Below are 15,038 nucleotides of genomic sequence, written 5' to 3'. Positions count from 1 at the left end.
TTTTTTTTTTTTTTTTTTTTTTTTTTTTGGTACCGGGGATCAAACTTGGGCCCTTGTGCTTACAAGGCAGGAGGCGAAACCAATGACCTAAATCTTTTAAAACCAATAACAGTATTGCATTAAAATAATATTATAATTCATGGGATTCATTCAGAAGAGTCACTATCAGCATCAGACCCAGGAACTTCAGGCAGGGAGTGCGGCAGACTCCTCTGTCCAGCCTGTGGGCTTCGCCTTCTGACCCCACCTTGATGTACCCACCAGCTCACAAAGGGTGACACAGCAGTGACACGAAGCAACAGGAGGCTACACCGGCTCTTCCCTGGCTGTGATACAAGTGATTCAAAGATGCTCTGGATATTTAAATTTTTAAAAACCCTTAGTACAATAAAAGACACATTGCACTGCTTTCTGAACTAGTTCTGGAAGCCCTCTTTCGGGAGGGTCTTCCGAGGTATGATCCGAAATACAGTGCATGTTCCTGCCACACGCCATCTAAAGGGAAAGGCAGGCTCATAAAAGCATAATGCTGTGTCCTCGTCCACCTTATTTCCTGAGCCTGGTACTGTGTGACTTCCGGCTCTTCCTCAGAGTCAAAATGATCATGAAGGGGAAAGGTTTTGAATCCATTCAGACATCAAGGCAGCCAGGACAGTGAAACTAAAGACGGTACATAAGAGGGCTTCCGGAAGGCTCAGAAAGGGACAAGGATGATGGGATTAGTGCGTATGAAGTGAAATGCAGGATTCCGAGTGGGCTTCAAGGCAATGTGTCTTTTACCACAATCATTTTGATTTAAACACTCGTCTCGGATCCCATCTCATAGCTGTTCAGTACCTGCCTGCTCCTCTCTGGGCACGTTCCTGCTCCGTCTCAGACACCCAGGACCCTGACCTGCCACCTTCTCATTTTGTACCTGACAGTGTACTTCTACCTTGACCTGGAGAACTGGATTCACCCCTGCAGGAAGCCCTGAGTCCCAGACCGGGCACTTTTGTGAGTCTGTACCCCAGGAAGCCAGCTGAAATCACACCACCACCACGGGCATCTCAGCTGAACTCATTCGCTCTCAGCACCCACAGGGACGCACTGCCTTCAAATACAGGAAAGGGATCTCAACCACACCAAAGCAGGAGGGCATTACCTCCAGGCATTGGCCTAGAGGCAGACAGTATTAGTCCCTGAGTAATCTTCCTGAAGACGTTTGCACTGGGATTAAAGAATACTTTCTCCCGGGAAAAAAGAAATGGCAGAATATTTTGAACTTTTTGCCAAAGGAATCTTTTCTCTTGGTTCCCTCAATTTTAATAAGTTTAGATCTCGGGACAAATTTTGGACAAATGGCCAAAATACATGAACATGCAGAGGATTTGCAGACATCTCTGAAATTCACATGTAGTTACACATCACTTTCAGATATTTTATGTCTTTACTTTTTCTATAGGTATCATTTTAATTATTTTATCTACCAGTCATTTTAGTTCTTCACAGTAGACTCCTTTTACCCTTTCATACTTTATTCCCCCAAACTTTTGCCACACCCCCACATCCTATGGTTCATTCTTTGCACATAATATCACCCGCTATTTGACCAAGGAAGAAAGTGTCTGCAAACATAAGGGTCTTCACTTATATTTCATAAAATCTCTCCAGCCCCATGTGAGACAACCAATTCTCTGCTCAGAGATGCACGCGACAGCCTGAGTCTTCTCTCTGCTTTCTCTGGATCCCCCCTTCAACTTTCAGACTCCACCCTTTGTCTGTCTTCAAAGGCCGTCGGCTGCTTCCATTTCACTGTGAACCTGCCTTTCTCTCCTCCATTCTCAAAATGATCCAACATCTGTCTGCAGTGGTGGTTTACATTTCTCTTTCACTGTCCTGCCAAACTTCCTGGAAATCCAGACACATGTCTTCCCTCCCTTCACACCCCAGTCCCTCAGGAACACATCTTCATCTAATCCACTCTGCAGAATCTCCTGTTACTGCAGCAAACCAGTGACCGCTGATAGTGTAATGCATTCTGACCCTTCTTTAGATGTCTAAAGAACTTTATGATTCATGCCCCTAATCCTTGGGCCATTTGTTCAGAATTAATTTTTCTTGAATTTCTTTCTAGATTTCTATATTAAAGAATCCAGAAGTAGAAACCAAAACTCTGCATTTTTAGCAAATTCTTTTGACACTGTTGGCACATATAAAAGATGCAGAGCTAATGATCTAAAAGGTAAGGGAACACAGAAAACCATTTGGTTAACTAACAATAATCTTGCCAATCCAGTAGGAAAAAAAACATATTCTATTTTTACAGTCATTCGAAAACATTTGCCACTTTTCCCTCTTAATTATCTAATAATACCCTGAATGTCAAGGTTAAATTAAGAGCTAGGGTATATTACAGTAGTCAAAGCTTCACAACAGACTGAAACAGCTTTAATTAAAGTTACCAGGACAACCAGAGGGAAACAGGGTACACCACAATTGGAGAAGTAGCCCTAGAAAAATCTGTCTATTATAACCTCAATCCTATTTTTTCTGAGTAAAATGTCTAGAGACACTCATGTCCTAGCAGACCCCTGGGCTGCACTGGCTGGGAAGTAGAACATCACCGACTGCATTTACCTCTTCCTCTCCTTGGCGCCCTGGGAGGTAAAAGGGTTTCCTTCGGGAATTAAGACCCACAGGTACTTCAGGCTGAAATAGATGCTAAGGGCACTCTGAACGGTTGCTTCTTCTTTGCTTCTAAACCCTGATCTGAGATCACTGTAAGAACAGCTCAATGTTAGCACATTCCTGAGCCAGTTTCTGAGCCTGTGATAGCAATTGTCGGAGACAGTTATTCAGCTGACTTATCTTAGAAATAAGATCACCGAAATCAGTGTGGGCTCGCTGTGGGAGAAGTTTGGATTTGTAAGCAGAAGTCTGAAGTCGGATTCCACCGCTACCGCGCACTATCTACATGATGTTAGGCAAGAATCTCAGGCCTCTAAGATTCCTTATTCATAAAACAAGGAACAAACATGCAGCCCATGGACCCTAAGCGATTTCTATAAGGTCGTAATGCAAAAGAACTGGCAGAATCAGGGCACAATCTCACACAGGGGATCAACCAAAATTCCAAATCACAGCTACCGAAGTGCAAAATTCTGTCTTACTATCAAAGAGATAGATGGTTTCAGAAAAAAAAGCAATTAATATTTTTGGGGGGACTAGTAATTTCCCTTTCAGTTCTTCCTCAGAATGGTTGATGCTACAGACCAAGAGTGTAAAAGAATAAACACTGAAGTTAACGTTACAAAAGAGAGTATTGGGCGGAATAGTTTACAGAGTCAAACATATAAACAAATGCAAACTGAAGCCTAAAGCAATAAAATATGTTATATTTAAGATTCTGAATCATCAAGCTATAAAAAAGAATTAAAATTTAAATTCAAATATATGAAATGTGTGTGCTCACATGCAAAACAACACTTCAAAAGCAGTAATTCCACTAAAAAGCACTGCAATGTTCATTTCTTTTTCAAGAAATAAACTATTAACTATAAACTGTTAGGTAATTTCTTCACTGAAAAGAAGCAAATACTCAGTTCAAATTCCCTCTTTCACAGATTTTAAATACATATTTTCAAAGTTATATTGATAACCTTCATACTGATGAATAAGTATATAAAATTTCCGAAATCAGACAAAAATGTAAATCATGTCAGTACCATATATTTCATTTCACTGAATCATTTTAAATAGTTAATTGGTACATGATTTAGGGAAAAACCCATCAGATTCCCAAATACAGCGTTCCGGCATATTTTACTAACAGGAATATGGAATCCTCAGTGAGTCGAGAGCAACCACAGCTTACAGAGGAGCTGGTGATCATTCCTTCCTTATTTTTGTTACACACTTCTCCAGGCACATAAGGAAGACTGCGGATCTTGCCTAAGAAATACCTGCAGTGCAACCCAGTCATGCTGCTGCTGCCCAGAAGGCGGCTCTGTACCTGGTGTGTCAGCCACTCTCAGAGCTGACCAGAAAAGCAGCCTCTTCTCCCTGAGAACCATGGCCAACCCAGAAGCACATGAGAGTCTGAGAAACACTGGCACACATACATGTTCTTGGGCAACTTTCAGAAACCCTCCAAGACCCAGGCTCCTACTGGAAAATGAGATCCGTTGGCAGTACCCACAATGTGCTAGAATTGTGGGCATAATCAGATAATGCTACGTAGCAGCAAACACTCAGTAAAGTCTAGCTGTATTAAATTTTATCATCTACCTCAGACTTATATAATCGTGCTTTTTCTACTATGGCTCATATAAAATTGCACTGGTACGACACCCACATGAGTTAAAGCTCCTTTAATCCAGGTGTCTCCCTGAGTACCAGAAATAGAAGTAAATTAATAATGCCATCTTGCATTCATTTACAATACAATTCAGCACAAGTTGTACAATTAGCCTCAAAATATTTCCCTTCTAAATAATGTGTTTCCTATTTCTGTGGAATCAAAGAAGTTAAATAAATAATTCTGTTCGACAACAAACATGAATCTTTTGCACAGACATAAAATCTAACAAATTCTGCATTCATTAGACTCCGTGCACTTACCAGTGCCTGACACCCCACCCTAGACCTCAAATACCACCCCAGTGTGTGGAGCTGCATAGACAAACAACAAATACAAAAACGTGTCCAGGAGCTTGCAATTCAGTCCATTCCACAGCTTTTTTGGGATTCATGTCTATATTATCTGCTTCCACTAGCCAGAGAAAGTTATGTTAGCAGAGAAAAATCAGTATAAAGGAACTGTGCTCAGCAGTCACAGGATTATTAATCACTTAATAGAAAGTACACCTTATCTTTTTAAGTTTTTATGACAAACGTTTACATCTCTAAAAATACATCCATAGCCCTGAAGTTGAAGATAACACTGCTTTGAATTTTCCTGCCATGAAAGTTTATCTCACCACGGACTGCTAGTGATAGATATTTTTTAATTCAATCTTTTGATATCAATTCAATCTACCAATGCACAGCAATAGGACATGTCAAATATCCAAACAGATAATTCTACAGTGAAAGTAGACAAGAAATAAAAGGTGACCTTGGGACAAATACCTGTGACAGTTCTCCAATCTGTAGGGCCCAGCATTAAATCTAACAAAATGTGTAAAAGTCCGTAAAGAAAGTTTAAATCTTTATTGAACCGAATGACTAGAAAATTGCTAGGGGGAAAGACTACCCCGCCTACAAGTAAAAAAGACAAAATAGAAAATTATTCAATTCTTTCCAGCTTGGCCTGAGTCAAAATACCAATCAAAATCCCAGTAGGTATTTTTCTGGACAATGAAATGCTGAATCTAAAACTTAGATTAAAAGAGAAGTTGCAAGAATATTCAAGATCCTTCTGAGTAAAAATATGGTGAATAACTTGGCCTACCAGAAATCTAGCTTCATAATGCAGAGCTCAAGGGACAAAGGTCTTGGGAAAGTTAACTGGGAAAAACTAATTTGAATTGCAGCCTAAAATTACATACAAATATCACTTGCAAGTGATTTAAACACTTAAATATGAAAGATAGATCCTTTTAGAGTAAAATATATTTTAAAGCATGTATATTATCTCAAGGTAGGGAAGGATTTAGAAAATCTAACACCACAAAATACTACAAGTAATTAAAAGGAAAGTTGACTTCAACTACATTAAAATTAAAAATTTATCAAAAATACATTAGAAGTCACAAGCTGTTAAAAAGATATTTCCATTATGAGGAACTAAAATGAATTAACACCAAGTATACACGACCTGGAAATCAACTGATAGAAGAAGATGGTGCTAAAGATATGAACAGATCCTTCCTGGGAGAGGAGAGGGTGGGAAAAGGAAACCCAGCCAGGTGCGCTCCTTAGCGGGCAGGAGAACAGCTCCCACTTCACACCCTCATGTGCCTGGGACCAGGAAGCCTTTGCTTTCACGTTCGCCCAGAAAAGGAATTCATGGGGGCTCACGTTGCTACTAAAGGTTTAAATGGATCCAAGTCTTTTGGAAAACAGCTGTCATACCTTTAGAAAGCTGGCTTTGACACTGCCCTTCACTCTAGCACTTTTGCGATGCTGTAGCTGGGGACAGAATCAGAGCTACATCCCCAGCCTTCCTAAATTTTTTGAGACAGGATCTCGCTAAGTCACTACACTTGAATTGGAGATCCTCCTACCTCAGCCCCCCAGAGTGCCAGGATGTCAGGTGTGTGTCACCATGCCCAACCTCACCCTATAAACATTCTTGCACATGTGTACCAGGACACTTATTCAAGAAAATTTAGCAGCATTATTCACAGTAGTAACCATCTAGGAGCAATCCAAATACTAATTTGTGAACAGAAGATAAATGAAAAGCATCCTCATAAAATAATCTTTACTTTTGAATAGAGCATGCTCCTACTTGCTCCTCCTACTTGCTGCTGTCTGTGTTTTCGGGTACAGTGCTTTTGCTCTGTTGTCGTCTGAAGACATCACACAGAACATTCCAGAAATAATAACATACATTCTAACCTGCGAGCTCTTCTGAAGAGAGTGGTAGAATCTCTGTGCATCTGCCCCGCACAGGAAGGAGCCCTGGTCCGTGCATCCACACTGCACTCGCCACTGTCCCATGTTAGTGGCTGTCACCGTACCCGCAGGCACTGCCAACAGCACCACCGGCTCTTCCTCATGCGCTGCCCCGTGTGCCATCACCAGACCTCCCTGTCACCGTTCATTCGTCCTCTCGTTGGCAAAGACGGTGAGCATGCTCCAGAGAGGCACTCAGAGGGAGAGGGGCCACCTTCACACAGCTCTGGGACAGCGTGCGGCTATCTGTGTCTGTTCTGCTACCGGCTGCCAAATCCACACATTAAGCTTTATGACCACGTGTGGAAAGGAAAACACACAGCACATGGGTCCTGCATCATTCAGATCGACCAGTCCCACGTAGAAGATGACAGGAAAAGGTTGGCATCCCAGCAGACTAGGAGGACTGCTGGAAAATTCACCTGGGAGCAACGCTCTCGGAGAATGCTGAAGAGGAAAAGCAAGTTGACTGCACACAGCTTGATAAGACGTTAGGAAAGCTCAAAAATATACCAAATAGATACTTTGGTCAGCAAGGCAGTTATGTCAGGTACAACTTTTTGCATAAAGCAAAGAAGCTGTTAATAGCACAGTGGCCTCCTCCAGCAGCGCGGCCAGAGGGTGAGGTGGGAGAGAACTGTGGGCTTCACACCACGATAAGCCTTGTGTCACACGACAACTTACACGTGTATAAACGAGTGCACGTCTCAGTGAGAATGTGCACTATCGAATACAGTGATATGCAAATGAACTAATATTCAGAGAAAAGCTATCTGATTACTTTGGGACCCCAGGAAAACCATGAAATCTCATTTTTTAACCAACGCACACAGCACAGTTGCCAAGGTAACAAGAGCACCTCAAACAAACCCTCCCAAAAGCAGGAACAATACACACCAGGGAAGCACGGGCACATGACGAGACACAGACCCAAGGCCGACTCACCTCCAGGGCTTTCGATCTGTTGCTCAGGAGCTTCTCAATCTCCCTGGCCGCGATCTCCACCAGCTGGCGGGCATTATTCGGTTCCACAGTATACAAGTCTTGGTACTTCTCATAAATCTGCGTGAAAGGAAAAGAAAAGGAGAACGCTCATCCCTTACTGGGCTCACAGACTCCCGCACCAATATATTTACAGCAACAAGGAACGGACTGAAAAGGCCCACTTTTTTCCCCCCTTTGTTTGGATCTTTTCTGAAGTTTGGTGATATCGGGGAAAAGTGTACACTAACATACGTCTGCTGGAAGGCCACCAGCTTGCTGAGATAGCTATGAGCTGTGAGACATCTTGCACGGCAGAGTTCGCACTGTGATTGTGAGGCTTGAGGGTGCACCGCATCCCAACTTTAAACAAAATGAAAGGAGGCAGAGGGGGTTCGAGCCGCAGCGCAACACGGCCGGCCTGGGGTGGCCAGGCTCTTGGAGGAACCAGGGCTGCATTCCCACGAGGAAGACCGAAAACTGCTTCTGTCCACCTGGAAGTCCAGTCAGAACTGAGAGGGCATATTTATTTGTTTAGAGTCAACGAATCCAACTATAGTAAAATTAGGCCAGGCAGCCCCTCGCTTTTGGCTCACACCTGCGTGTAAGGAAGGGATTTCTCAGAGCAACCTGGTGGTCAGGGTTGGGCACACCCAGCAGGAGAGGATGTAGGGTGGGAGGCCTGGGGGGCCGGGCTGGAGCTGCAGGGTGAGGGGAAAGGAAACCCCTTCCGCACTGCACAGACGGCGTACGCATGACTGAGCCACAGACAGCCAGGGCCTGGCAGGTCCACCTTGGCAGGGGAAGTGAACCAGCACGTACAGAAACCGGCTCCAGTCCAGCTCCTGCTCCTCCGGGGCAGGTGCCACAGCGGGGCCCAGCCGCAGCAGACACTGCCTCTTGGCCAGCTTCAAGCACACACAAAACTCACGCCAACATTTACCTAAGAGAGTGTGCTAATTTTCTGTGAGCCTGTAACTTTTTACTTGAAGGGATTAATAGATCATTGATCATCAAAAGTATTTAAATTGTGTTTTATTCCTAAAATCGATTGATTGAAGTGCGTAGGTTTGGGCCGTCCTCATTAGAACTTTGCTCTTGTACATTTCCATTCTAGTTATTCCAGACTCATGAATTTAGTGATATGAAAATTCTACATTTGAGGGCTGGGGATGTAGCTCAGTTGGTACAGCACTTGCCTACCATGTGCAAGACCCTGGGTTTGATCCCCATCACTGATTTAAAAAAAAACAAAAACCTCCCTACTGGCATCATCTGGAACTCCTCCATGCCCTGGAACTGCTGATATTTCGCAGGGCACGCTCTGAGACCCTCCCTAAACACCAGGGCTACGCATGAGGAAGAACTCCAGCAGCACACAGCCCCTTCCTTCAAGATGAGACTCGGGAACACGAATCCCTCAGTGGGTGAATTGATCTGGGTTACAAACAGATAAACCTCAGCATCACTTTCATTGATCCAGGATATTTAGTTCTCTGAAGTAAGAGCAATAGAGCTAATTGGTGTGAAATGTAGTGGTGCTTTGTTCCATTAATATCTCCTACAGTCCGTGTTGTTCTCTACAAAGTCTCATTGCCTCCCTGTGGCTCAGAGAGAACAATGTGCCTTCGCCTTCACTGGGATGGATTCGGATGTGAACGTGTACTTCACACTCTACAGGGCATCGCTTAGAAAGTCACACATATGTCAGACACAATGCTTTAAGAACGGATGAATTATAAAATAATTTGCAAGTATATATAGATAGTCTCTCAAATATCCGAAGACGGTTTCTCAATTTCTCCTCCACGACAGTCTTAAATACTTAAGAAATGCTATGGTTTGACTCTAGAGTGACTTCCAAAGGGCCAGGTATAAGTAGCTCCCTCCTGGGGCGGCACATGCAGAGGGGTAGGATTGGGCAGTGGGCTATGCCAAGTGCTCAAGTCACTGGGGCGTCCCCTTGAGGAGACTGTCGGGACCTGGCCCTCCTCACCCTCATTCCACTCTGCTGGATGTTAGCGGTTGCCTCAGCAAAGCCCAGAGGTTCAGTGCTGTGGACCATGGATTGGGCCCTCCAAACTGTAAGCCAAAATACATCTTTTCTCTTTATGGACAGATTACCTGGAGTATTTTATCACAGTCCTGGTAAGGCAACTAACATAAGAGATGGAAACAAGATCAAACTCACAAATTTTACATGGGCAAAGTCAGTATTTTATATATAAAACCACAACTGGAATATTTTCTTGGTGATACAAATGAATTAACATTATAAGCTTAGTGAATAATTTTGAGTTTCACTTATATTTTTAAGAATTCAAGATACATTGTAATCATAAATATATGTCTCTTTTCATCACTAAAATAAGCCACATTTCTATAATATTTCATGTTAATATATTAATATTTGAAATGTGGTCTAAAGTATCTTTTCGCCCTCCTAATTTTATTTCCATTTTTCTGAATGATGATCCACTTTGTCATTTGATCCAGTTTCTTTCCTGAAGAAAACCATATGTTGGAAGTGGTAAGAGTTTTTGGCTCCAGACAGGGCTCCATTACAATCGTGTCCACGCCTCACAGGCTGTGTGCCACTGGCCTCCGTTTCTTCTCCTAGAGAGAGGCAGTGTACAGAGAGAATCCAAGACAGAGTGTTTTCCTTCTGACTGCTACACGAACTAAAAGGCCTCGTTTCTCTACAGTTTGGGTCCTCTCCCTGCCCCCTTCACACACAGCAGTACCTGGCACCGGGACACTCTTTCTTTGTCAATCACCACTGGCTCTCGTGTTCTTGGACTGCTACCCTCAAATACAAAGCTTTAGTATCCTAACAGCACAGGAGAGAGACATCTTATCTTCCTCACTGGAAACTTCCTTCAAATCTCTAAGCTAAATTAAATGGTTCCAGACAAGTTTGAAAACAACACACTTAAACAGCAGACTCAAATGTACTACATGGAAAGGGACACCACTCACTGGTACAGTGCCTAACAAAATTCCTAAAGAAACATTTCAGAAATGAGAATGCATAGCATTATGCCATGAAATTACATCACAAAGTGACAAAGAGCCCCAAAGATGCCGACTGTGAAGTCATATTCCTGCAAGTTTTGGGTGCCTACAAGTTTATTATCAGCAACTGGTTTTGGACAATTAACATAGACCACCTTTTAGGGTTTTACATATGTTATGCTATTTATCCAGTTCAATAAAAACAGATGCATTTGACCACCCTATTAGGTTAGTTAACATAGGGTCTCACGTCATCGTAAAAGAACAAACCTCTGCTTACGGAAGGTAAGCTGGCTTTTCGAGCAAAGTGTGCATGGCCACAGTCACCTGGGTGCTCCTGGGGTGCAGTAGGAGGCAGGGACATGGGAACAGCTCTTAGACAAAGTGAGGAAGGTACTGACCAGCACACCTGGCAGGAATCAGCCCCTTGCAGTACCAAGTGGTTCCAACGTGGAGGCAGAAGGGTGAACAAGAAAAGAAACGGATGCATGGGACCCGGACCGGAGGAAGCCAAAGCACTATGCGCTGTGGAGGCAGCAAGCCACTGGCCTCCATGCCAGTGTCAAGAAAAACCGAAGATGCAAACCCACCAGCCTCTGGTTTCCCTTCCTATGAAACAGCAAGGAGCAAAGTCAGGAACTTAAGAGACCTGACAGGCACCTAGAACTTGGACCTGACTAAGTGCATCACTGACTGAACAAGGTTTGACCTGTTCAGAGACTAACCTTCCAGCAGTAAGATTAATCTCCCCACTCGTGGGAGAGGAAAAAGGCAGCCTCTAAGAAAGTTAAGTTCCCTAAAGAGAATCACAGTCAAACTCCTGCTTATTAAAATCTTAACCATGTGAACTTTGACAGTCCTTCCTCCAATAGCTGTGTGTTTACTTCCTTCGAGTGAAGTTGGGCTGGACACCCATTGGCATTTCTACAGTGTCCAGGGCCAACTTTCTGCAGGACACTGACCCTCCCAGAGGAAGCAGGAGCCCTCAGAGCTCTATTGCACGTGACTTGTGGTATTCTAAAGGGTGGCCTTGCTCTCGGCCCCCATGGAACTGCAAGGACTTGCATCAGCCCTCCACAAAGCTATCTGTGAGTCAATGGCTGTGAGGAGCTGGGAAGAAAAGTGCTGCATAAACAATGATAATGACGGTGCATGGGACCCATCAGATTCCCTCAGCACAGGACAACAGCTGTGTGGAATAGCATGATCAAGAGCAGAAGCAGAAATAAAGTCTATCGGAGGAAAGCAGCATTCAGGTGTACTGAGCAAATGAAAGGATGGCTGCTGCAGGCAGATCTAACAGCCTCCCTGAGACACCCACACCCGCATTGCCAGAGCCTGCGAATATGGCTGACCAGAATGGGACACGTCAGCTCAGTCACGGGTCCACCATAACAGGAGAGGCAGCTGTGATGAAGGAAGGAGATGCCAGAGAAATGGAGGCCTGAGAAGAAAGCAGCCTAAGATTGAGCTTTGAAGATGAAGAAGGGAACTTGAGCGGGGCAGGCACCTGGTCACAGGATCGCGATGTAATTCTACGTGGTTGCAAGCCAATACACGCGTGCAAATTCTCACACGATGACTCCGTGGTTGTCAGTTGCTCCCGAATGGGAGTCAGCCACCATAAGTGGCCTCTGGAGAGTCACTCCGCCGACCAAAGTCTCATCTCAGCCCCCCAGGTTTCTGGCTGAGTGGACACTCCAACGGAGCTCCCTCGGGCTTCCCAAGTTCTCCATAAGTAAACGAGCCGAGTGACCCACCATTCCTAAAAAACAGAACTCACACGAGGGCTTCTATGTTCCAAAACTGGAGTAACAGCTTGCCTTAATTATGACTTGCACTTTCCTCCCACCACTCATTGGCTCCGCTGGACAGGAACAATGAGCTGCATGGAGTCAAATGTTCCCCTTCCACTGGCCTTCGGGCCTAATGAAAATTAGCTCAAGGACATCCAATGCTGCTTTCACGACTGCAGTGTTCTCACAGAAAGTCTAGACAGAAAAACTAAAAATACCCGAAAGGACGTGAACATACTGTATGAAGTGTGCACGAGCTGGATGGGTAGCACAGGCCCACCTCCAATCACGGAGCAGGACTCAAGGAAAACTCCTTGGCCTCCCCGTCACTCCGACGTCTGTCAAAACTGGCTAAGAGGAGTCAGTCCAGGACTCTTCAGCATCAGCACAGGACAACAGGGGCTTAGCACTCCTCAACTCTTCAGCAGCCCACAGAATCAGTTTCACTAATTTTTAATTGAATTTTACAACAGGCGCTGGCTCTTCTGTGGGGGATGTTAGGGTTATTTTTGTTCCTGTTTTTACCGAGCTCCTTAGGCCTTTGAATTATTAGTCTCCTAGTGATGAAGAGTTAGTTATCTCCAAAAGGGTCATTAAAGAACAGTATAATGTTCTTTCTCAGACACTTTCAAGTTCTAAAGTTCCCTTAACCAACGGAAGTTTACAGCCATTCGAAACAGAATAAAAGATTTCTTTTATTCTAGGTCTCGTCACCATCCTAGATGGCCAATATGGACAGATGTGGAAAAAGGTGAAGATTTCTCCATAAGGCAAGGAGAAGCCAGTGACTGTCAAGTACTTAACAGAGATCATGACACAACAAAGACCACGAAATAAAACCCTCTTTTCTCCTGCAAACCTTAGCTGAGTTTAAAAATGATCTAGTATTTTCTAATTAAGCCTTGATGTCTTCAACCTCTCCTATCTTCTCTAAATATAAACATACAATCTCTGCAGCAAAAGTGAAGGTTTTAGAATGTTTTACTCTTTAGCACTCTTAGTATATTTCCAGTTAGGCTTACTCCCCCTGGGTGAAAAACTAAGGCAAAAGCCACCTGGTAAAATATAGTAGTCAAGTTACAGTGGTTCGTATGACTTTACGAAGACGTAAGTACTCAGTTTGACAAGATGCATGGTGTTATATTAACATTGCTTCAAAACCGTGGTCACAATGGATTCAATGTGCCTTGGCTTTACCCAAATGAGTGCAATTTTTACTTTACCTTAGCTTTGAAAGTGTTAGGACTGGAGATGTCTCTGTTACTATCTTTACCCAGAGACGAACATAATCTGCCATATACAATTCGTGTAACTATCATGTCGATTCCCCTTTCTGTTTCTCTTACTCAGAACTTAAGCGCCAAGAAAACCAAGGCCTTTGTCTATTTTGTTCACTGGTGCATGGCCCAGCGCTCCGTACAGCGCCTGGCGTAACAAACACTGATTGTGTGGATTATGGAACAGAGAACAACTCTGAGCACTCTCACAGGCTTTGCTGGGGACACGCTTGACAATCCAAAGGACACTAAGACAAGCAAAGTAATATGTAAGGTGGTTACATAATGAATCACAAATACATCGCCTATGGAATAATGAAAAATAATGGAGCCAATGTACAAACTGAGGTAATGTCCCTATGAGGGCGAAGAGGAGTGTTTTAATGAAGAGATATGGAAATATCTTAAAGAAATATATTAATGTGGTCAGAATTCAGGGAAAAGTAAAATCACATGAGCTATGATAATCAAAACGATGAGGCCAGAGTCACATTTCAGAGGAAAAGTACCTGTGGGTCAAGGATGAAGCAGACGAGTGTGTGTAATACCAGAAACTATTGGAAAATAAAAATTGAAAGGCTCACAATTATGGAGAGGTACAAAGACCAAGACATGTGTCTGTACTTTAGTTTTTAGTCAACTCCAAACTATTTCAAGCTAGTGATACCTAGCTCTGAACTTCAAAATTTCAATTGCCTGTCGGGACAACTTGTACCCAGGGGAAAAAAATCAAAATATAAACTTGCTTACTACAAACACCATCTGAGTACACACACACACACAAACACAATTTACACACAGGTACATACACTTGTGTACACACACAGCACACACGTGAGTAGGGCACACTTTCCCGAAACTGTCATTCCCACAGCTGTTCTGCTTTTTCTACCTGATATACAGCTGCTTAGCCAGGACTGTGTTATCACATTTCAAGTGGGACACTGGCCTCAAGGAATAATATTTAGGAGGAATTAGTCAGAAACTGGTGAATTTCCACCCCAGCCAGCCACCTGCCCTAGTTCCTATTCACCAGAGCCTGATGCTGACACTTCTGAGCACGACACTAAAGATAGGAGGAAAAGCCCCATGGAAATGCCTCCTCATCTTCTCCAGGCCACGCATAAAAACAGCGGATTCAACTTAACCAGAGACATGGATTGTTCTTGGAATAGAGAAACTAAACTCTAATAAAGATCCAGGTGAATGTGGACCACATTCATAACACTAGCTTTTCAGATTTTTGGATGGGGACATTTAACATATAAGGTAAATCTTTGAGAACACATAGGAAAACACAGTGTTAGTGAAAATGGAACCTAGTGTCTTTCCCTTTCTGTATCTGCAGCTATATATAAATTGAGAA

At 43.4% G+C, this 15,038-nt stretch overlaps 1 protein-coding gene across 1 annotated transcript in view; it reads right to left on the bottom strand.

The window, feature by feature from the left end:
* Positions 1-15,038, bottom strand: part of Cacna2d1 (calcium voltage-gated channel auxiliary subunit alpha2delta 1) — a 339,947-nt gene that overhangs the window by 310,731 nt on the left and 14,178 nt on the right. The window contains exon 3 of the mRNA XM_010636710.2: positions 7,549-7,665. Within this exon, the coding sequence (XP_010635012.2) occupies positions 7,549-7,665 (117 nt within the window). The remainder of the gene's footprint in view (positions 1-7,548; positions 7,666-15,038) is intronic.

The sequence above is a fragment of the Fukomys damarensis genome, unplaced genomic scaffold (genome assembly GCF_012274545.1).
Source record: "Fukomys damarensis isolate Sample0158 unplaced genomic scaffold, DMR_v1.0_HiC HiC_scaffold_4, whole genome shotgun sequence".
Lineage (NCBI taxonomy): Eukaryota > Metazoa > Chordata > Mammalia > Rodentia > Bathyergidae > Fukomys > Fukomys damarensis.
The sequence above is the reverse complement of the archived record's forward strand: the minus strand, read 5'-3'. Positions and strand labels throughout refer to the sequence as shown.